Raw genomic sequence first — 24972 nt, 5'->3', positions numbered from 1 at the left:
GGCAGTAGCTCCCTTCTGCAGCCATGGGAACGGAAGATCAGTGCTCCCCTTCTTATGGCTCCAGCAGGGACCCCAGCACCTAGGGACCCAAGCAGAGTGCTTTGCTCTTTGCTGGAGGTGGGGGAGAAGAGCACTGATCTCCCCCTCCCTCTGGCTCCAATACTTATGGACCTAGACGGAGCACTTTGCTGTGCTCCCTGCTACAGCCAGGGGGAGGGGAGTGCTGATTTCCTATCCCCTTGGCTGCAGCAAGGGGCCTGCACCAGTTTTTTAGCCCTGTGGAAACGCGCTCTGCCTGGGTTCTTAGGCAGCAGCTCCCTTCTGCAGCCACCAGGAGGGAAGCTGCAGGCCACTTTGAAAGCCCCTGTGGGCCACTTTTGGCCCCTGGGCCACAGATTGGGAACCACTGATGTAGCATATTTTAAAATGTGCACGCCACAGCATTGGTTCTAGACTTTTTTATAGGTGTCTCTAATAATGAAATGTGGTGACTTGAACTCTTGCTCTTTTTGTATAAGTGTTCTGATTTCATGATCCTGATATATGAGGTATGTATACCGAGACACACTATGACACTTGGATAACTACTTACCCCATGGAATCATAGGGCTTAAATCTCTGAATAGTAGAGCCCAATATTTCACATTCAAGAAAGAGGAAAATGGTAATCTGTCATTTCTATGGGGGCGAAGTTAGGGTAGTGTGTCTATTTTAATTGTGAATGTCCATACTTTCAGAGGATTTCATTATTTCTAATTTTCACACTAATTTCCTGGGTTTCTATAATTTATACATTTATAATTTATACATAATCCATAATATATACATTTGCTTCTTTAAAACTAATGTTATTGAAAGATAATGTACACTCTAACTATTGAGATGTGTCTACAAGCTTTCTAAATCTATCTTCAGTTGGAGTTTCCATCATAGGACTTTCAAAAGGAGGTTTTTAAACAAGGCACATTCCCTCTTCCTTCCCGACTTTCTGAATTGCCTTGCTAAAACAACCTCTTTAACCGGGGGAGCAGGTTTCATTGGGACCTTCAGTAAAACAGGGATAAGGGCATTGACTGCCTGCCAAACCTTCTGAGACTTGGCAGGAGCCTACCAATTTTTACACACTTTTGGAGGCTTGTTGGGGGTGTCTTCAGTGAGCTCTGGGAGAATGGCAACTCACAAGCCTGAGGTGGATCATCAAGAGGCCTTTATCCTACTTGTTTTATGAGCCTTATGGGGATGGTTAAGGTCCTTTCCATACTACATCCCCCTACAAGCAGTGGGAGGCTTATCATGACTGAGTCTCACTGTGAGACTTATAAATATCATGGGAGCTCACTGTCAGCTTAAAAGATTCATAAGGCCCCCCTCGGAGACTTAGGGACCCTATTGAGGTTTTCAACACACCCTGCTTTGAACTTTAGTAGATTCTTTGGGGCTCCTCCACAGCCTTAATAGGCTTAATAGGCTTCTGAGCCACAAATAAGACTCATCAGGGGCCGTAGGTCAATTTTGCCAAAGCCGGCATATTAGGCTTCTAATGAGACTACAAAGACTTATTAAAATTTAGTGAATGGTGAGTTACTGGTGAGGCTAAGGCTTGTGAGGATGGCAAGCATTCCTCCCTCCTGTGAACCCCAGTGTCCCTCCTGGCCTTTCCTCTTCCACTCAGCAGTTTTGCTATGGTCAGCAAGAGCACTGTTGTTCTTCGAGTGCTTGCTCATGTCCATTCCACTTTAGGTGTGTGCACGCCTCCGTGCACGGTTACCCGGAACATTTTTCCCCTTAGCAGATCTCGTAGGGCCAGCTCCGGCGGCCCCTGGAGCCCCACTCACGTGCCGCAGCATATGAGGCACTGCCGACCCTACGCCCCCTCAGTTCCTTCTTTCAGCCCGTGACGGTTGCTGGAACTAGCCTTGCTCTCAGCAAGTATTATTTCTCTGGTTTGAACTTGTTTCTTATTCTAAGTTAGTTTTAGTTAGTTAAGTAGTTGTTAAGTGTTGTTAAGAGTAGTTAGAGATAAGGCAAGTCCCTGCGGGGACTTTGAGTGGCCGGACTATGCCCCGGTCGCCGGGATTCAAGCCATATGCCTCCTGCGGGAAGGCCTTCCCGCTCAGCGACCCCCACGACCGCTGCCTTAAGTGCTTGGGGGAAGCACACAGAAAAGGGAAGTGCAAGATCTGCAGGGCTTTTAAACCGAGGACTCAAAAGAACCGAGAAATCTAGTTGAAAGCCCTGTTGATAGAGGCAGTGCTCTGCCCGACGTCCGAGCTGGCCCGCTCCACCTTGGCACCGAGCATGACCTCAGTACAGAGCACACCGCTGGCACCGGCCTTGACTCGGCACCGCACATCATCGCCAGCAGCGAAGAGGAAGAAGCAGTGTGTGGAGTGCAGACACTCCCCTACACCGTCGGTATGGGCAGGGTCGAGTATGGAGATGCACTGGACCCAGCCCGTCGACTCTTCTCCGGTGCCTGCATCTCCAGTCAGGGAGTCTCCCCCAACTCCTGGGAGTGGGAGTGCCCCTGCTGACACCGTCGACACCGGAGGCTTTTCAGGTGGCAAGAGCCTTGTTGGCCTTGCCTATACCACCTCTGCCCCCACCCCCCCAGGTGAAGGAGAAAGGGCCAGTGTCATGGGGGGAAACCTGCATTGGGTCCCCCTGAATGGCGGTGGAGATCCCCGGTACAGGGAGGAAGATCTCCAAGAGTAGAGCAGAGCCGCTCCCCCAGCAGTCGCTTCAGGTCGTTGTAGAGCCGACCTGCTCCGGCACAGGATGTGGAGTCTCCTTCTCGACGCCGACATCAGTCCTCAGCACCAGAGGCAGCCCATGCCAGGAGGCGGCACTCGTTGATATCTACCAGGCAGCACTTGGACGGCTCCCGTTCCAGATCCCCAGCACCGAGGAGTTCGCCCATACCTAGACGGCACAGAACCCGGTCACCATCAGAGGACCTGGCACCGCGCAGTCCACAACGTGAAACCCGATTGCCGGAGTCTAGCTTGGCACCGAGGAGTTCGGAGTGGGCCCGACCTCAGTCACCGAAGGTGTCTGCAGGGCCGCAAGGCAAGCAGCTGCGGAAATCATCGGTACCGAGATGACACTCCGGTACCTCTAGCTCTTCGGAGCGCACCTCCGTTCATCGGCACCACTCGTGGCGATGGAGGCAGTCCTCATCATTCTCCAGGTTGGAGGCGTCGAGAGGGCCGTCCCCAGCATGGAAGGGTGCCCGAGACCGAAGACGTACACGGCACCGCTGGTCCAGTGACTCGAGGTCTCCCAGGGGGGACAGTCGTCGGGAGAGCCGACACCCCCACAAAGCGTAACAGCCTGTGGTGCAGTCAGCCCCAGGTTGGCCCCAAGGTCAATGGCCGCAACAATGGCCTTATTGTGCCCCATGGGGTATTCAGATGGGGCCGAGGCCCTAATCCATTATGTCATCAGGGGTTGAAGTTTGTGCCTCCGGCACAGGAGAAGGTCTATAGTCACCACTCCTCGGATGAGGAGTCAGACCCCATGAAGACACCCTCAATGGGTGCAACCCTTCGCCAGGAGGGGTGCACCTGCAGGACACACCTTAGCAGTCCTCTTCCTCCTCACCGGATGAGGCAATGTCCTGGGACTGGAGGATTTCATGGTGCACCAGGAGCTGATCAAGAGGGTGGCCTCCAACTTGGGGCTGGAGGTGAAGGAGTTAGAAGAGGCCAAAGATAGCCTCTTTAATGTGCTGCCGGCGGCTGCTCCAGCGAGAGTGGCCCTCCAAGTCCACGAAACGGTCCTTAAGATTGTAAAGGACCTGTGGCAAACCCCTTCCTCGGTTTCCCCTATGTCAAAGGTGGCTGAAAAAAAAATTATGTCCCAGCCGAAGAGTTTGAGTATTTGTTCACTCACCCCGCCCCGGGAACCGTGGTGGTAGATGCAGCTAACCAGTGAGACAGGCAAGGTCAGCCAGGGTCCACTCCCAAGAACAAAGACAATAAAAAGCTGCACTTGTTTGGGAGAGAAGTTTATTCCATGGCAAGCCTGCAGTTCAGGATTCCCCACCATCAGGCCCTCTTGTGTAGATACAATTTCAGCCTGTGGGACTTCCTTAGGCAATTCACTGAGGCCCTGCCCTAGGACCAGGCTGCAGATTTTAGCACCATCGTGGAGGAAGGAACCACGGTAGCCATGGCAGCGCTCCAGATGTCCTGTGACACTGCTGACTCGGCAGGCAGGGCCATAGCCTCCACCATCTGTATGAGAAGGTACTCATGGCTGCAATCCTTGGGCCTGTCCCAGGAGGTGCAGCAGTCTATTCAGGACCTCCCTTTTGTTGGGTCGGCCCTATTCTCCGACCAGACTGATGTGAAGTTGCACAGTCTGAAGGACTCCAGGGCCACGCTTCGCTCCCTGGGCCTGTACACACCCCAGCTTTCGAGGCGTAAGTCATGGCCCCAGGCGCAGCAGCAGCCAAGGCCTCCGCCCAGGCCTCTTCAATTCTATAAGAATAGGAAGAGGGGGTTTAGAAGGAGAAATCAGCCCCCAAGCTCATACTCGGGCCCTCCAGGAGGTCGGGCAACCAGAGGAGACAGTTTTGATGGTGCGCCCGAGGGTGGTGCCCCAACTGCTCTCCTGGATCTGCCCCGCCCCTTCCTAAACAGATTAAGGCCCTTCTATCCCAAACGGGCAAAGATCACTTCAGACCATTGGGTCCTTTGGATAGTCTCAGGGGGCTATGCCCTACAGTTTACATATACCCCCCACCAGCAACCCTTCCCCTCTGTCCCTCTTCAGTGACCCCTCTCATGAGCAACTCCTCTTGCAGGAGGTGGACACCCATATCAACATAGGAGTGGTGGAAATGGTCCCTCAAGGCAGAAGGGGGAAGGACTTCTATTCGAGGTACTTCCTCATCCCCAAGACGAAGGGGGGTCTGAGACCCATATTAGACCTGCGTCGTCTAAACAAACATGTCAGATGACTCAGGTTTCACATGGTCTCCCTAACCTCCATAACCCTTCCCTGGATCCAGGAGACTGATATGCTGCCTTCAACCTCAAGGACGCATACTTCCATGTGTCTGTCTTCCACAGGCGCTTTCTCCGTTTCACGGTGGTTAGCTCCCACTACCAGTTTACAGCCCTACCCTTAGGCCTATCTTCAGCTCCCAGGGTGTTCAGCAAGTGCATGGTGGTAGTGGCTGCCCACCTGAGACGAAAGGATGTGCAAATTTTTCCTTACCTAGATGATTGGCTGATCAGGGGCAGGTCCAGGTCCCAAGTGCAGGAGAGCGTGACCCTCACTTGCTCCACATGCAGCAGGGTGGGACTGTTCATAAACAAGCAGAAGCCCACACTAACTCCAGTGCAACATACAAAATTCATTGGGGCCACCCTGGATGCTTCCCAGGCCAGAGTCTTCCTGCCTCAGCCACGTTTTGAGGCGATGGTCTCTATCATCTCCCAGCTGCATCGATGCCCCACGACAACAGCCAGGCACTGCCTATAGCTGTTAGGCCACATGGCGGCCTGCACGTACGTAGCGAGACTAGTTCTCCTGAGGCTCAGACCACTTCAGGCATGGTTGGCCTCAGTATATGTGCCGAGCAGACACCCACACAGTTCCCCCCCGCCCATCTTAGCCTCCCTAAACTGGTGGTGGACTCCCAGGGCAGTGATGCAGGGCGTTCCGTACAGGGAAGTGGTTCCGTCAGTCACCCTAATTTCCAACGTGTTGGCTGTAGGATGGGGAGCCCACATCAGCGCCAACCTAGGCACTCAGGGGTTCTGGTCTGGGGAGGAGAGGCTCCTGCACATCAACGTGAAGGAGCTGAGGGCCAGTTGCCTAGCGTGCAAGGTGTTCCTCCGATTTCTGACAGGCAGAGTGGTGCAGGTGCTGACAGACAACACTGCAGCCATGTTTTACATAAACAGGCGGGGGGAGTGCACTCCTTGGCCCTCTGCAAGGAAGCTATTCGTCTGTGGGACTTTGCCGTGAGGCACGATTTCCACTTGACTGCCTCTCACCTCCCGGGAGTGAGGAATGATGAGATGGATCGCCTCAGTAGGTCATTTCTACCCCACCACGATTGGTCATTGCACCCAGAGGTGGTGGCTGTGATCTTCCAGAAGTGGGGTATTCCCCAACTGGACCTATTTGCGTCGGCCTGGAACACGATGTCCAAGGTTCTGTTCACTCCGGGGTCACGAGACTGGGTCGATTTCCGACACGTTGCTCATGGACTGGACGGGGGCCCTCATGTATGCGTTTCCGCCCATTCCGCTTCTACCCAAGGTCTTGCTGAAAATAAAGAGGGACAGGGCGAACGTTATACTCATTGCTCCGGCTGGCCAAGACAGTACTGGTTTAGCATGCTGCTGAACCTTTCGATCGTCCCACTCCTGGAGCTCCTGAGGCAGCATGACCTTCTATCCCAGGATCACGGTCACCTCTTGCACCCAGACCTGTGCTCCCTGCACCTTACGGCCTGAAGGCTCTGTGGCTGACGGAGGGAGAGAGCCTGCTCGGTACAGGTCCAGCAAGTCGTGCTTGGCAGCAGGAAACCTTCCACACAGGTCGTGTATTGGACTAAGTGGAGACGGTTTACCTGTTGGGCAGAGTCCTGGGATATTCTGCCCAGTCTCTCGCCTATACAGGTGATCCTGGAGTACCTGCTCCAGCTAAAGCTCCAGGGTCTGGCACTGGCCTCATTGAAGGTTCACCTGGTGGCCATTTCTGCTTTCCATCAGCCGCTAGAGGGGAAATCGCTGTTCTCTCATCCCATGTCAGTTAGGTTCCTCAAAGGGGTGGAGAGACTTTATCCGCAGGTCCGTGACCCGGTGCCTCCTTGGGATCTCAACCTGGTCCTCTCAAGACGCATGGGGCCCCCCTTCAAACCCATGACTTCCTGTCCTCTACTCCTGCTTTCATGGAAGGTAGCCTTCCTGGTGGCCATTACCTCAGCCAGGAGGGTCTCCGAGATTAGGGCCTTGACCTCGGAGCCCGCTTATACTTATTCTATAAGGACAAGATCCAGCTGAGGCCACATCCAGCCTTCCTATCCAAGGTGGTTTCCCAATTTAATTGCAACCAAGATATTTTTCTCCTCGTGTTTTTTCCCAAACCTCATGGTTCAGAGAAGGAGAGGAGATGGCATTTGCTGGATCTGAGACGAGCCCTGGACTTTTACATCGAGTGTACAAAGCTGTTCCGGAAATCAACGCAGCTCTTCGTCACAGCGGCCGACTGGATGAAAGGCTCACCTGTCTTCACCCAGCACATTTCCTCGTGGATTACATTTTCTCGTGGATTACATCATGCATCAAGTTCTGCTACGAGCAGGAACCATCACAGTGCACTCAACCAGAGCTCAAGCCTCATCTACAGACTTCCTGGAAAGAATGCTCTTGCAGGACATCTGCAAAGCTGCCACCTGGTCGTCGGTGCATACCTTCACGTCCCACTACGCCATCATCCAGCAAATGAGAGAGGACGTGGGATTCGGCAGAGCGGTGCTGAGGGCAGCTCACTGGTAACTCCGACCCACCTCCAAATGTATTGCTTGTTAGTCACCTATAGTGGAATGGACATGAGCAAGCACTCGAAGAAGAAACCAAGTTTACTTACCAGTAACTGATGTTCTTCAGGATATGTTGCTCATGTTCATTCCACAACCCACCCTCCATCCCTGCTGCCAGAGTTGGCAGAAAGAAGGGACTGAGGGGTCGTAGGGCCGGCAGCGCCTCATATACCACGGCATATGCGCGGAGCTCCAGGGGGCACCGGAGGTAGCCCTACAGGATCTGCTAAGGGGAAAAAAGTTCCGGGTAACCATGTACGGAGTGGTTGGACATGAGCAACACATCTCGAAGAACATCAGTTACTGGCAGGTAACCTTGTTTTTCCCTTTCTATGGAGTTTAGGAGTATTTCAGAAGTATGTGCTTATGCACAAGACAAAGGGGAGTTGGAGAGTTGAGAAGTTTAGAATGGAGTGCCTCAGAGCATCCCCTTGACAGGTCTTAGGAATCTTATTTAATCCTGAGCTAAATTGTATTGTCGGCCACCCAATATGTTTTCTTATTGTCAGTCTCCAGCCTATTCTGGTTAAGCTTGTTAGAGGGCCAGTGACTTTATTCAGGCACATGATCTGCCAAACCGTATGTTATTAGAGCTGGGCGGAGATACATATTCCATTTCAAGAAGATTTAGCTATTTCATAATTTAGTTTCATTCCAAACTGGAATAAAAATCTAAAACTTTGAAATTCTCTGTGAAAGGAGATGGAGCCTTTGTTTTGAAGGAATCTACCTGGTGACTGCCCTGGAACTGCAGAGCCTGGACACCTGCGGTTAAGGAACTGGGTGGGTAAGCTGGCAGGGAAACAGGCAGGGTTTTATCAGAGCCCTACCTGGTTTTCAAAGGAACTTTGTTAAAATCAAACTGTCTTGACGGGACATTTTTATTTTGACAAATTCCTGCAAACCTGTTTCAGAGTTTTTTCTGTCCAGCACTAATTATTATTTGTCTATTATAGTAGTTTCCAGAAGCCCCAACTAAGACTGGGACCCTTTTGTGCTGTACAGATGTGCAATCCCTGTCCTAAATAGCTTACAGTTAAAATAGACAAGAGAAAGGAGGGAGGAGTAATTGAAGCACAGAGAGGTGATGTGACTTATCAAAGATTACACAGCAGGTAGGAATAGAAATAGAACCCAGATCCTCTGAGTCCCAGCCTACTGCCCTATCTGGTAGGCCAATGTTTCTCAAGTGGTAGGGTGTGACCTTCAGTGTGGTCATGAAAGTTAATCAGGGTGATTGTGAAGTGTTGAAAATTGTATGACAATGTAAAGCAAATCTCTCTCCCCTACTCCCTGCACACACCCTTACTTGTCAAGATCAAATATTCTCTGTCAGCCTTTCAAAACACATGCAAATAAATTTTATGTAGGTTTAGCATTGTTATCACTGATACGTTTGCTATAAAAATATAAAATGTAAAGGGGGGGCTGACAGTTTTTTACTTTGAATGAGGAGTTGCTACCCTGAAAAGTTTGAAAACTCTATATTACACCATTGTGCCTCAAAGGATTACAGTTGGGGAAGGGTGGTTGTGAAGGATTTTCCAATGAACCTACTGAAGTTTTTGGGAGAAGGCAGCAAGCCTATAAGGCTTGTAGAGGAGGAGCCTCCAGAAAAGATGCAAAGCTTGCAGCATGATATGGGAATTGAGGCCCCAGCAAGGTTTGGGGAGGGAATCTGTCGGATGATAGGCCCCTTAAAGTGTCTATAGAGTGCAATGCACCCCTTGATGTTGACCCTCATGCTTCCTTTTCTGCTTACCTCCTCTTTCTCCTTTTCTCACTGCTCCCCTTCTACATCCCCTAAATGCTCCCATTTTGCAGAGCCCCTAAACATCATAGGAAGTAAGCCCCTTATGGTAGGAAATCAGTAGGAGAAGGGAAAGTCCAGGAAAAAGAGGAGCACAGGGGAAATGGAGAGAGCAGGTAACATCCTCATCACTACCATGGAATAGATTAATCCACTTAACATAGCTTTTATTGTCTCTCACTTTCTTCTTAACCTATGGTCTAGCAGAATTTTCTAACTCTGAATACCACTACCTCTTAAGTATCTGTTTACTAATAGCTTATCTGATTAACTTCATTTTTGTGGAAAAATTCTCCTTCCTTAACAGGCCTTTTTCATGATAGGCTTACTTTCTGAGGTCTATTTCTCTGAAAAAAGGCTAGACACTTCTCTTTACTTCAAAGCTAACATCTCAAGCAGTCATTTGATATCCTGTATTAAGCTTGCTATAGCTAATGACTCCTAATATTACAAATTAAAAATATTAACTTTTCAAATTTGATTTGTAATCCTGTTACATTTTGCATACGTAAATGCCTGCTACAAGAGTTCAGTGAACTAAGTTTTATCACTTATTTGTATTTTTCTTCCTTTTTTTGCTACAAAAAAATGGCAAAAACATTACTGTTTGAATGCTTTAAGTGAACAGCTTTGTTTTTACGGTATCAGTCATGAACCCTTTATCTGATTCACCTCAAATCTGTATCTAACTACTAACTTCTAAGCTGATTTTGGGGGAGATTTAAAAAGGGAGTGTAGGTACCAAAGTGAGGCTTATTATGAAAACTCATTTGGAACCTTAACTATGGAGCAGCTACCATTGGTCTCTAATACAAGTACCGTATGCCTCTCCACCCACCCTTTCTTAAATTCTCAGGAATAACTGGAATAATTTTGCCATTGAAGAGTTTAGTAAATATTTTCAGGCAGTAGCTGAGCAAAAATACAGTTCATATACAGAAAATGGTACTTGTGTGTGTGTGTGTGCAAACTATATTATATATTTATTAAGGCATTTATTTCCCAATAAGTTCAGTCCCGGAAGAAGTTAATGTAAGTATTTTAGAAAGGGTTTGAATTTCTCTGATAAACAGCACTCCCCTTCTGTTTGTGATCACAGGATGAAAGCTCGCTAAGCTTGTATATGTACATTTTTACTGCTACATCATGTAGTGTGCTCTTAAGATTGAGATCTCATTCCCCAGGAAGCATTTCTGTCTAAGATTAATTGCCCTTTTAAAATCAGTGTTTGATGTATTCCTTTTGCTATATCCTGACTTAGTTTAACCCTCTTTGACCTGACCTCAGTGACTATTACCGCCATGGCTGAGGCAGAAATCCTTCAGCATGATGTATGCAGTGCAGACTTCAGCCTGTGGTTTTCACATCAATGGATTCAATTAGCTGGATTTTTACAAAGGTTAAAGAATTTGTCAGACACAGAACAAAACTTTCCAGATTCTCTTAGGTTAATTGAATAGCTCATCTCCATTTGCTGTTCTATTTTGCTTGTCAATTTAATAACTTGTTAAGGAATATAGAACAGTATTGTATGTAATACAGTGTAGCAAAAAATGGCAAATCAGCTTATTTTTTCTCCAGTTAAATATGAAAAGATACAAACATGACATGGTAACCATTAGGCTTTTGCTCTGTATAAATTTCCTAACACCTTGCAGGCAAACGTTTTTAACCTATTACTATAATTACTTTTGAATGTCCTGCTCTAAAAAGTTTATTAACCCTTGAAGATAAACTAGCCAGTTATTCTGCTTTGATGAAAATAAGTAAGCCTGTCACCATTTGCTGTATTTTCATTTAGCTAGCAACACAAGTAATCCATCCAGTTTTCCATCTTATTACAAATGGTCATCATCAGTTGATTAGCTGAAAAGTACATAATAAAATATACCCATTAGAATTAAAGCATGCATGTATCCATGATTTTAAATGTTTTAAATAATTGGGGTTAAGAATATGAAAGTTCAAAAATGAAGTCCTTACCAGCATTCTTGAAGAGTGTGTGTGTGTGTGTGTGTGTGTGTGTGTGTGTGTGTGTGTGTGTGTGTGTGTATTTTTGTGTATGTATTCATAGAAAATATTTAATGACATGATGGTATGAGCGGTTTTATTTCTTTGAGTTTGTTTAGGATAACCCATATTGTTGAAAATGAGGAAGCAATATATGTCCTCACAAACTGGTGCTAATAAAACATTACCACATCATCTCATCATTTCTTCTATCTATACCAACAGTTGCACAAAAATTGTTTTTATAAATATTATAAAAATCTAAACAGTTCCCCTCCCCCCTCAAAAATGATGTTGTCGTTAAGGTCTGTTAAATTATGTTCTAGTCAGGCTTGAAACAAGTGATGTTTCCCACTGTGATGGTTTGGGAGAGATTCCTAGGTATCTAGGGTATAAAGCTTCCATTTTTTATCCTGATGCTTTGCAAATTATTGGACATCTAATTCTGTCAGTGATCCAGGACTAATAGCTAGGGCAGCATAAGTTTAGGGGAGAGATTCCATACTTGTGAGAGAAGGGATATAAGAAAAGATTTTGTGGAAAAAAAAATTTTTTTAAATGGTATGTGCATGAAATTGTGTTGCCGACTGTTGTGTCGGTAGGGTGTTGTCTTGGGCCCAACAAATATAAGAAATTCTAAAACACTTATTTAACATCTAAAACATTAAACAGTTACGTTTGGTTCTAGGTTAACTTCTATTGTAGCTACCACTACTAAAAAATTTTTTTTGAACACGCAGGAATAAAGAAGAAGTTAAAGCACTGTTAATAAGCCTTCCTACTACCCTTACAGCCTGAGGAGGTAAATGAGTAGTTCTCTCCAAGAGGAGGAGCGGTATCAGCTGGTGTGCCAGGATTGCCATTAGACTGCTTTGGTCAATACCGCTGATGCCGTAGGAGGTAGTTTCATCACTTCTGATAATGGAGAGTCCACTAACAAAGAGGCACAGTAGGTCTTTGAACACCATATAGGATTTTTGTCTCAAGTATGTTGTTGCTGAGGATAGCTGAGTAGATGGCATTGATACCAGTGTAGATGGTACCAGATATCATTTCTTGGGGGCCTCAGTGCCAAGAGGTTGATACCAGTTGATTTAAGGGGTACTGAGGGAGCTGGTTCTGAGATCAGTACTAGAGGGACTCTTTGGGCCTTGTGCTACGCTTTTCCTCTGAGGCTCCAGGGAATTTATTTCAAAATGAAAGGGAGTCAATAGCTGAGTTTTATTGGCTTAGGCAAAGAAGCTCAGAGGGATTCTACTCCTTGGTATCCTTCCCTTTGGTCACCTGCCCCTTACACCTGTCAACATCCTTGGTCTTCTTCGGCCCTGTGGGAGAATGTACCACACCTGAAGACCAACGTTTGCTTCCCTTTCCAGGGTGAAATACCCTTCTCCACCTCACAAGGAAGCTTTGTTAGTCTTCATCATCATCAAGGCAACAGATTTGTTTTGTTGATTGGGAGCAGCATGCAAATTCTTTTGAATCTTCCAGTTATATCCCCTCAATTTGGGAATCATTTTTAATTTCTGTGGATTCTGGACCACCATCACTGTGGACCACTGGGTCCTGTAAATCAGGAGGTAGGTTATTCCATTTAGTTTGAGAACCCCTCCCACCCACCTTCTCCATCCCTCTTCTGGAACCTTGTCTCCTGAGCATCCTACATCAGTAGGTGCAATCACTTCTAAATCTCAAAGCAGTGGATAAAGTTCCTCAAGAGCACAGGGGAAAAGGGTTTGATTCTCATTACTTTCTGATTCACAAAAAGACTGCTGGTGTCCTATACTGGATCAGAGACAAATGATCACCTTCAAGTTCACGATGGTGACTGTGGCTTCAATAATTCCAACCATAGATCCAAACAACTGATTTGCAGCTCTCAAATTCTAGGATGGGATGGATCACTTGATGGTTACTTGTTCTGTTCAGTCACTCTGAAGCACCTGGCATTGGCCATTGTCAGAAGACGGGATACTGGGCTAGATCCTTTTTGTAGTGATCATCCTTTTTGTAGTGGGGGACTCAAAACTGGACACAGTACTCCAAATGCAGCCTCACCAATGCCGAATAGAGGGGAATAAACACTTCCCTTGATCTGCTGGCAGTGCTCCTACTAATGCAGCCCCCAATATGCTATTAGCCTTCTTGACAACCAGGGCACACTGCTGACTCAGATCCAGCTTCTTATCCACTGTAACCCCCAGGTCCTTTTCTGCAGAACTGCTGCCTAACCCATCGGTCCCCAGTCTGTAGCTGTGCATGGGATTCTTCCATCCTAGGTGCAGGACTCTGCACTTGTCCTTGTTGAACCTCATCAGATTTCTTTTGGCCCAATCCTCTAATTTGTCTAGGTCACTCTATATCCTACCCCTACCTTCCAGGGTATCTACCACTCCCCCTTGCTTAGTGTCATCTGCAAACTTGCTGAGGGTGCAATCTACCCCATCCTCCAGATCATTAATGAAGATGTTGAACAAAACCAGCCCAGGACCGACCCCTGGGGCACTCCGCTTGTTACCGGCTGCCAACTAGACATGGAGCCATTGATCACTACCCGTTGAGCCTTATGCCCTAGCCAGCTCTCTATCCATTTTATAGTCCAATCATCCAACTCATGTTTCTTTAACTTGCTGATAAGAATACTATGGGAGACTGTATCAGAAGCTTTGCTAAAGTCAAGATATATCACGTCCACCGCTTTCCCCACATCCACAGAGCCAGTCACATCTTCACGGAAGGCAATCAGGTTGGTCAGACATGACTTGCCCTCAATGAATCCATGTTGACTGTTCCTGATCACCTTCCTCTCTGCCAGGTGCCTTAAAATGGATTCTTTGAGGACCTGCTCCATGATTTTTCCAGGGATTGAGGTGAGGCTGACTGGTTTGTGGTTCCCTGGATCCTCTTTCTTCACTTTCTTGAAAATGGGCACTGTTTGCCTTTTTCCAGTCATCAGGGACCTCCCCCAGTTGCCACAAGCTTTCAAAGATAATAGCCAATGGCTCTGATCACAACAGCCAATTCCCTCAGCACCCTCGGATGCATTGCATTTGGCCCCATGGACTTGTGTATGTCCAGTCTTTCTAAATAGTCCTGAACCTGTTCCTTCAGCACTGAGGGATATTCACTTCTCCCCATTCTGTGCTGCCCAGTGCAGTAGGCTGGGAGCTCACTTTCTCTGTGAAGACAGAGGCAAAAAAGGCATTGAGTACCTCAGCTTTCTCCACATCCTCTGTCACCAGGTTGCCTTCCCCATTCTGTAAGGGGCCCACACTTGCCCTAATCTTCTTCTTGTTGGTAACATACCTGTAGAAACCCTTCTTGTTCCCCTTCACATTCCTTGCTAGCTGCAACTCCATTTGCGCTTTGGCCTTCCTGATTTCATTCCTGCATGTTCGAGCAGTATTTTTATAATCTTCCCTAGTCATCTGATCAAGCTTCCATTTCGTGTAAGCTTCTTTTTTGTGTTTAAGCTCACCAAAGACTTCTTTGTTAAGCCAAGCTGGGCGCCTACCATAGTTGCTATTCTTTCTGCACATCGGGATTGTTTGTTCCTGCATCCTCTTTAAGGTTTCTTTAAAATACAGCCAGCTCTCTTGGATTCCTTTCCCCCCTCATATTAGCCTCCCAGGGGATCAAACCTGATGTGATCAAACCTCCATCTGAATCCACGTTTCCTACATCTCATGGCATGGATGCTGTCTGGTTAACTTCTGTGAAGAAAATCTGTTCATCTGAAGTACAAAACATCTTAATTCACAATAGAAAAGACTTGAAAGAATATTTATGCTGCTAAATGGAAGATATTTATGGCTTGGGTCAACAATGCCAGTTACCTCCATCCCTGGTACAGATATCAGCCATACTTCAAAGAACTCTGGAGTGTTAGTGAGCTCCCTGAGGGTTCACATAGCACTCATCTCTGCTTTCCACCCTCCAGTTCAGGGTTATTCCGTGTTTTCACACCCTCTAGTAGCCAGATTCTTAAATGGCCTTATGAAGCTATACCTCCCAGTCAGAGTAGCCTCCCCTTTCTTGGGATCTAAGTATGATTCTCACAGACTTAATGGGTCCATCTTTCCAGCCATTGGTCACATATTACTTGTTTCACCTTTCTATTAAAACAGCAGTTCCCAAACTGTGGATCACACTCCCAAATGGTGGTGTGCCATCAGTAGACGGGGTCACAGTGATCCCTAAGATGCAGATAATGCCTTTTGCTCTGCACAGCATGACCTTACATATACGGTGTGTGCTCTGAAAATGGCATCCTCTGTGCAGCATGACCTTGTACGCACCATAATTATTAAGTCAGGCTGTGCAGAGGACACCATTTTTCTCTATAAAATGGCATCTTCCGTGCTGTCTGGGGTACTGGCAGGAAATATTTCATTAAAATGGGGTCATGCCAGCAAAAGGTTTGGGAACCCCTGCATTAAAACACTTTTTCTGGCAATAATAACCTTGGCCAGAAAGGTAGGGGAGTTGCAAGGGCCTCTTGTCACAGGTCCAGTTAAGCTCCGCATCTTGGCTGCTCACCAGACTGCTGGGAGGAGATCCAGCCACTAGCTCCTGGGTGTCTTTAAGCCTCCAGAGTCTGAACAGAGTCCAGGCACTGTCCTTGACTTAGGGTTCCTAGGTACACTCTTCTGGGGCACATGATAGATGTAATACAGGAAACTCAGACACTTTGCAAAGGATTCTGACACATAGCTGCTTTCTACATGGAGAGTACGGATCATATAGAAAATAACAAACATACTGAAGGTAATGCCTTCACTTTAGCTCGCCCTTCCCTTGGGAGGCCATCCGAATTCAGGTAGGCAGATTCCTTCCTGCCCCATCAGGCTCCTGCAGCAGCTTCCCTCAGCTGGAGCCAATGAAATGACTGAAGACCCCATATGGATTAGCTCCTACCCTTTATAACCTTCTGGTTCCTTTGCCAGGTCTCCTGAATCTGCCGCCTCAGGTGACTTAATTGCCTGGCAACTGCTCCCCTGACAAACCAGATCTCTTGGTTGTAAGCCAGTCTATTGTCTAGGTTATTTGTGTTTGAATAAAGTGCCATCCTGACTTCTCCTATTGTCAACCCTTTTTCACTTCACTTTGGAATTTCAGGCTATGGTTACACGACATCTTAAGTCGACATAAATTAAGTTGTTCAGGAGTGTGAATTAGCTACCCCTTTCAGCGATGTAACTTATGCCAACTTAAGTGCTGGTGTGAACAGCGCTATGACAGTGAGAGATCTCCCGCCGCCGTAGCTGCCACCACTCATTGGGGGCGGATTAATTAAGTCGACGGGAGAGCTCTCTCCTGTTGGCTTAGAGCGGCTCCACTAGAGAGTTTACAGCAGCACAACCTCAGCCATAGCCTAAATCAAACATAGAGGCAAAGACACCATCGAGAAGGTAATTAGCTCACACATTCAAAATGGAGTTTCAATCGGGTAAAGGTAGATAGAGTTCATAATCTCATACAATTCATAAATTGCACATTCAGATTCCACTAATTGTCACCCCCATATATAGTTTTTCATAATAAGGTATCATTGAGACCTCACCCTAAATTTTTACTGAAAGTGGTCTCTTACTTAAATCAGGTCATCCATTGACCTCCTTTTTTCCCCAGAACCACACTCAAAGTTGTGACAAAGCTTCATTCCTTTTATGTCAGAGCACTCTCCTCCTATATAAATAGGACATTGAGGGTATCCCCAGATTATTCGTAGATTATTAAATCGGAGACCAATTTAAACAGGACATTTCAGCATAGAGACTTTCTAATTGGATCTCTATTTATATCAAGCTATGTTGTAAGTTAGTAACATAGACCCACTTCTGAGGGTGATAGATCAGTCTACTAAGGCACAAACAACCTCTGCTATTGCTTTGAGAAATGTTCCCATACTGGAGATATTTAGGGTAGATCCTTAGGGTTCAATATATATGTTTATCCAGCTTTACTCCATAGCGGAGGTGAAAAATCTGATGCTAATTTTGCTGTGACTGTCCCACAATAACTGTTTAGGTAGATTTCTGGAACCCACCTCTTATGTTCTGTGTTGCTGCTTGCAAGTGACCAACCGTGAAGTATAGAGGAAAAAGCATTCAAATAAGCAACAGTTACTTATTTTACAGTAACTAGTTCTTTGAGATGTGGTTCTGTATATATTCTACAACCCAACCCCCTTTACTGGTACTATAAAGTCTGATAAAACCTGGATTCTGTATTGGCAAAAGATCTGAAGGGAGGTTTGGGTCACCATACCCTTTATGCCCTCAGTTGGAGGCATGAGGATACTTAGGACAGCCCCCAACAGACCCTGTTGTCCAAAATAATCCAGACTTAAGTATATTGGGCTTGTGCACACCCACAGTGGACAACACATCTTGAAGAATCAGTTACTGTAAAACAAGTAACCATTTTCTTTTCTAAAGAGTACTTTAGAAATTATTGTCATGTCAAATATATTAGGTTTTTATTTATATATATTGTGTACAAGAAAAATACATTTAAAATGTTAGAGTAGCAAATTCAAACACTCAAAGTTGTGAAATCCTAAAACTAAAATTTCCTGTGTCACTTTAATTTGACCCATTCTGCGTATGCCCAGAATCACATAGGAAGTTTGTGACAGAGCCAGAAATAGAATACTGTTGTCCTGAGGAGGGGTGATCAAATATTTCTCACCTGTTTTTGACTTGAAATTGGATTTTTAATAAAACACTTTTTTTTTTTTTCAATGTCTTGCTTTCCAGGGAAAATTTTGATATTTCACTGAAAGCAGATGTGCAGAAGTTTCTAATCAAACTGACACTATTGTGCCAGCTCATCGGAGTTGTAGTTCAGATGCCTTATGCTCCCATTCTCCATGGGCTGGGTTCTCGGCTTGGTGTACGTTATGCACCATGTCTAGGGACTAATGTATCCATCCCCCCCACTGAGGGAAGAAAGTGGAGCATCATGGGAGATGTAGTCCGACCGCTGAGCCTTGCTCAGAGAGGAGAATGGGAGTATAAAGCACTCAAATTACAGCTCCTATGAGGCACCACAGTGCCAGTTTGATTACAAATATAAAGTTTTCAGTCAAAATATTTTGCCAAAAAAGCCTGTCTTACCAACCAGCTCTACTTCTGTTCCTTGTCCCTGGCCTTAAACACAAGAAATGATCCTTTCTGTTCCTTAGTCCTTGATCTGTTAACTGTTCATCCAGTGCATTAAATAGAACAGTGGTCCGGTAGGACAAATAATATGTGATTACTTACATCTATTGTATATACATATATAAGGCGGCTGAATTAAAGTTACATGAGAATCTTTAATTCTGGCATTTCCTGATGTACCGTGCTTGACTTTGTACTCCTAATATTCTCTGATGTAGTTTATATGTATGCTACACCATCTATAAGATGAGGGCATGGAGAAAGAGAGAAACTGCCTGCCTTGTAAGATAGGAGCTTTTCTCAATAATGAGGACCGAGAATTGTACAGACATATGAATAGTAGTCAGTAGAAGAGCAGAAACTAGAACTCATTGTCATCTTCTGGCTCCTAGCCCAGCTCACTTTTCCCTAGACCAAAAGGGTATTTTGCAGCTGCTCTTTTGCCTGTGCATCTTCCAAAGCCTTTTAGGATATGTCTACATTGCAAGTGAAGTTGTAACAATAGTATAGATGTGATGGCCTGGGCTTCAGCATAGGTTAGCAATCAGATTGTGTACCCGTGGTCTCCACTAGGTTTGTATTCTGGTTGCTAGCCCATGCTGAAGCCCATGTCACCATGTCTGTACCACTGGTCTTCCCCATTCTATCTAGATCAGCGGTTCTCAACCGGTGGTACGCTGAAGAAGGCTGGGTGGTACGCAAGTCGTACCGCGCCGTCAAATCCGCCGCACCGGAAGGGCCATCCCTCCCACCCTCGCGAAACTGTGCTGCTGAAGAGGGGAAACGGCGGAAGGGTTTCGGCGGAGGGCAGTGTTCCCGCCATGGAGCCTGCTGCGAAACCCCGCCGCTGCCGAAAGTCCCGACCCGCCGCCACCGCGAAACCCTGCCACCGCCGCAAGTCTCCCTCTCCTTTTTTCCCGAGTGGTACTCGGGTCAGGTACAGGCAGGTCAAGTGGTACCTGACCCGAGTGGTACTCGGGGAAAAAAAGGTTGAGAACCGCTGATCTAGATTAAAGCTAGCACTGGTATGTCTATCCATGCTACAATCACACTTTCACTTGTAATGTAGACATACCCTTAGAGAACAGCATGTGGCTTGGTAGCATGCTTGCTGCAGATACAATGTTCTGAGCAGCAGGTCTCTTAACAAGATTGTTAGAGGTTTATGACTCATCCAAATCTGGATTTGTGGATTTTCATGGGGATAGCAAAAGACTTTCCTGAGCTCAGGACAACCACCCTGCCAATTTTAAGTCCCTCTTCAAAATTATGGAAGTACTAAAGATCTTCAAAGAAATGGTTGGAAAAAATGTTGTAACATTTACAAAACTATGTATTTTTCCTTAACCACAGCCTCAGAAAGGGTTGAAAAGAAAAATTCAGCCTGAGGCAGAGACCAAGTATGGAAAATTTCTACCTGAATGATTAGAGTTTGGCAAAGTTATAAGCAGTTGAAAACAGAGACTTACGTAAAGTGTTAGCAACTCCTATAGTTAAGGCCCCCTGACAAAGTTGCCTGTAATAATATTAAAAATGTTTACATATCTAAGTGTTTGAAATTACTGGAGTTTTCCTTTAAAAGAAATGTTTTGAAATAACTATGATTTAAGTGTTGTCTCTATTCATCTCTGGTTTTTTTGGACTGTGACATCTGACAGTAAGAGATTGAAAATAGTTATTTCATAAATGATGGTTTAGCTTAGACATTGCTGCTGTAGTGTCATTAGCCAATGGCAATTTACAAGAGGTTGACTCAGATAAGCCAAGTCAGTGCTTATTTACCTGTCTGATTGCATATATTGACTTCTGAAGTATTGACTGTTTGGTGTGTCCAATTAATTCCCATTATTTCAGTGTTGCTTCTTTCTTGATGTTGGCGGGAGGGAGAATTAGCTTGGTGGCTGTTACTTCCAAATACTGCGTGAAACAGGTTTTTGCCTGTTGTCTCAATAGCTTTGTAAAAATGTTGTGATCTCAGCACAATATTTTCTGTGTACAAACACGGGGATTAATTTTTCATTAAACATTTATTGCTAAGTTTCTAATACCTATTTTGTAATATGTTTTCCATTTTTGTCCATGGTTCATACTAATGCATGAAAATTTATTTAAAATTTTTTAATTATTTTAATGTTAATTTGTGATAAACAAAGTAAGGAAACTGAATTAGGTCTTAAATTGATAGAAAGAATAATTCACACAGTTATATCTTGTGTTTTTAAAATTTTCAGTGGAGTGATTTGACAATGATATATCAACCTTAAGTTTTAGTTTCTTAAATTTTCTTAGTTTGTGGAACATCCATACTTTTTTTAATCTTTATTTATTAAAGCATTGAAGACTGAAAAATGTTTATTATGTGTTAGTCTTAGTAGCTGTGAGCCAAAGAGGTTCAGCTGTGTGTCTATTTGTTTTTCTTGGCTCAATCCAGTAACATTAATCTTCAATTTCATCATCATTAGAATCATACACACAAAAAAGATAGGATTGACAGCTATGTAAATAGATGTTGTAGTTATGCATTAGTATTTTTAGAGATATCTGGCTGTGGAGCCATTTTGTCAATATATTATATACTTGAAGATACTTGCACTGTATCAAAGAGAATTTATATGAAAAATCAGTTTGCTTTTCCCATATATTCTGGCATTTTTTCTTTTACTATTGAAAACCTGTCAAAATCATTTTCCTCAATACCCTACTTCTTGGTGCTGCAATGCAGGCATTATCTAGAATATGACATGTTACTCCTGAAATTTGAGTGTTACAAATTGCATTATAATTGATTAAATAAATAAGAGGAAACCATGGAATGGTAGCCCTTATTTATGTTTTCTTGAAAAAAGGGGGAAAGAAAACCATGTAAACAAAGAATGACCTTATGTATAAAGTATATTTAAAGTAACACTAGTATAAAAGGTCCCCTTTGAATATTCAGCTAAACATTCTTGTAATAAAAAACACGAGCAGTGAGTCCTGAAATATTTATATGATTTGTTTTGATGACAGTGAAATCTTATGATGATGAAATATCTTGGAATAATATAGGTTATAAACTGGTCTGTGGAATTAAGTGTCATGCTCCCATTATTCATTTTTCACTCAAGCCAAAATGTATTTGCTCCTCAAGCTATGTGGATTGCTCACAGTATACCAGTGCATCAAAGTCCAAAGGTAATAGTCATTCCAGAAAAACCTCCTTGGATAAATAACACCTAATGTAGAGTAAGATGGATTTTCTAAAAATAAATATAATTTCTTCAGTCAAGTGGCTAGCCAATAGGGTGCTATAATAAAGCCGCATTTTGAAAGCTGTAAAAAATGTTGCAATATTTGGTAAGAAATGCCTATTTTAGCTATATTAAAAGCATCCCATCTTCCCACTATAAACACATGGTTAGTAGAAGGTATAATTTATTTTGTACCATTGGCCTCATATATTGATGACCGCTTGACAGATAATGTTTCAAGCCCATCAAAATGTATATTAGTCTGAATTATCTTGTTTTAAAATGACAGCACCCCCATTTTATTCCCTGTGCACAATTAAGGCCCCAAACCGGCAAACATTTATGCAAATATGTAGTTCCTTGAATTCAGTGGAACTACTTGCAGACATATGCATTTGTAGAACCCAGGACTAAGGTTAACCCAAACTAGTAAGGATTTTGCAGGATGGTTTCTCTGTATGGGCACACTGTTTTTATTTTTTTTAAAACTGAATTATTTTAACCAAAATGGGATGTATAATACCCTTTAGGTAATCTTGAATGCAATACTTTGCAGCAGATTCCTGTCTAGTAGCTTGTGAAACCATGTTAGCAACAACCAGGTTCAAGCATAGTTGTTCCTAGCATGAACTCTAGTGAGGACAGAGACACCCATGTAAACCAGCCATCAGAACATGTTATGACAGGGTTGTCAAGGCTTTATCCTGGTTACAAAACACAGTTCAGATCCTATCTATGCTTCATATTAGGAACCATGTTGTAACCAGTCCTTAGCGTGACAGAGCCAGCAATTTTGCCTTCGTTTCCTAGATTCTGCTCTCTTACGTAAATATTGTGGTGGCACAATTGTTCCTTCTGTAGCTAATTCTGTGGGGAAAATGGGAGGTTTGCAATCAGGTTAATAACTGAATGTATAGGGAAGGCAGTGACATTTGTGCACACTGAGTGCAGATTTCACAGTGATGGATTCCTATAAGGATTTCTGAGTATGGCATGTAAACAGTAAAAGGTCCCTAGTTTCTTTTTTTTAACCGTCTTTTGAAGCAGATCTCAAATTACCTTACAACTTATTTCAAGACTCAAATAATCAGTCATGCTTTTTTAAAGCTAGTTTTGGCTCAGCATATGGCCATCATGTCACTGTTTTAGCTGGTTCTATCATTTAAATTTAAGGATCAAGCATCCTTCAGGACAAACATAAGTAAAGAGAATTGAAATATTCTTAGATTATATTATATGCCTCTTGTACTAGGAATCACTTGCTAGTATAGTTATTCCAATAGATGAAATTAAATAGGAAAAAATTTGGACTAATTCAATTACCTTTCTGAGTAACTCTTGCTGCTGCTGCTATATAGTCTTTAAATTGAGTGATTCTTACTAAAACAAATGTACAGAGGAATATTCCAGTGATTTGAAATAGATAACTGAAATAGATTCCAATTACTTGAGAGAGACTTATTATATGTGTTACTTGTTTCAGTAGAACCCATAAAAAAGCATGAAAAATTTAGTTTAACTATTAAGCTTGGAGGCTCGTGTTCTTTAGTTTTGATAGCTATACTTTTCTTAACTATAGCAGGACATGTAATTTGAGCAGATTTTTAAGTAGATCTAGCTGGGGAAGATGGAGATGTCTTCATAATTTTATTAACATCAAATCATTATGGTAGGAGAGAACCGTAAGTAATACACTTTCATTATTTCACTGTAACAGAATTTCTCAGAATTCAGTTTAACTTAAAGTTTCTGTTTTAAATGATGCAAACTGCAGTTTCAACTTTCTCCATGTCAATATTTCCTGTTCTTCATTCAGTTAAATGTGTAGTAGCAAGCCATTAATCACCTTATCACTGAAATGACTTTCAGCATATAGTAAATTAAATTTACTCAAAGCTGTTTTGAACTGTGAAATTATTGATTAGTGGTCTTTATTTTTCTTTGCATTAGATGGAGAAAAGAAGAATCAAGTGATGATTCATGGAATTGAGCCAATGCTCGAGACACCAGTACAGTGGCTAAGTGAACATATGAGCTATCCTGATAATTTTCTTCACATTAGTATTATTCCCCAGCCTACAGATTGAAGAATCAACTATATCAGATATAAGGATTATGCTCAGGCTGGATTTACCAGGGCATGTCAACCTTTTACTTATGTCAGGCTTGGTGGAGGCAACCTGACCAGAAAAACCTCACTGCTGGAAGCCAAACAGGAAAAAAGATCCCATCACTAGATAAGGACAATTGGGTTGGTCTTAGTTTGCATCACCACTGCTTTTCTCCACTACCGTCATTAAACCTCAGTTGTGACATGAAAGACTTTACAGGACCATTGAGAGTCTGCTGTTTTCTTGTAAAATATAATGAAGCTGAAACTCTTAGCCTGCAAAGCAAATGGAAATATGTGCCACTTGATTTGTATTTCTGATTAACAAATAAACAAGGGTTTTTCCTAAAATGACAGGGTTCAGCTTTGGTTAGAGTGGAAACATTGGTTTAATTTTCTAGAAAATTAGACACCATGAGAAATTGTTATCAATAACTTGTAGTAACTTTTTGTAAAAGATCAAATTACAGTAAACCCATCTTTCTTTAATAGGAATTTCATACGTTTACAGTATGTCTATTGGTATAAAAGCTGTCTAACTTTGATAACAAGCAGTGAGAGATTTTTAAATAAAACCTCTGAGCATATTTGGCATTTACACAAGTAACAAGTATTTTTTATTTATATGCAGTTGGTCACTGAATATTCCCTGGTGTGTGTTTATCAGTCAAACCAGTTTTCCGTGGGATAGTAATGGTGTAGGATAATTTACTCAGGATCTGTTGAGGCATTCTTCTGATTTAAAAATTTTTCTGATAATTTTTTGTTTAATCACCAAAAATGTAAAAGAACGTTGCAGATTATCATACCATTCTCTTTATCCCCATAGGCTAGAGGTTGGTTAAGTCATAATATGGATAAACAGATGTACTGATTTTGAATCATTCTGAATATTGGAAAGCTGAACCTTTTCTGAGCTAGTGTCTCATTGCATGTGAGTTCAGTTTCCTCATGTGGTCTCATGGCAATCAGCCTGTGAAGTATCAAAATTTTATAATCTCATTGCAATAGATTTTGCTTAATTTACCAAATACATTTGTAGGTTACTGGAACTCATGGTCTAATTTTTAAAATGTTTATTA

At 43.8% G+C, this 24972-nt stretch overlaps 1 protein-coding gene across 3 annotated transcripts in view; it reads left to right on the top strand.

Moving 5' to 3' along the window:
• Window positions 1–24500, top strand: part of ATG5 (autophagy related 5) — a 121764-nt gene extending 97264 nt beyond the window's left edge. For all 3 annotated transcript variants that reach the window (XM_067546537.1, XM_067546538.1, XM_067546539.1), the window contains exon 8: window positions 23731–24500. In XM_067546537.1, coding sequence (XP_067402638.1) covers window positions 23731–23867 — 137 coding nt within the window. In that variant the 3' untranslated portion in view covers window positions 23868–24500. The remainder of the gene's footprint in view (window positions 1–23730) is intronic.
• The last annotated feature ends 472 nt before the right edge of the window (window positions 24501–24972 follow it).

Source organism: Emydura macquarii, unplaced genomic scaffold, assembly GCF_026122565.2.
Source record: "Emydura macquarii macquarii isolate MOO-44397 ecotype Brisbane River unplaced genomic scaffold, CSIRO-AGI_Emac_v2 contig_1146, whole genome shotgun sequence".
Classification (NCBI taxonomy): Eukaryota; Metazoa; Chordata; order Testudines; family Chelidae; genus Emydura; species Emydura macquarii.
This window is presented reverse-complemented; position numbering and strand designations above follow the sequence as displayed.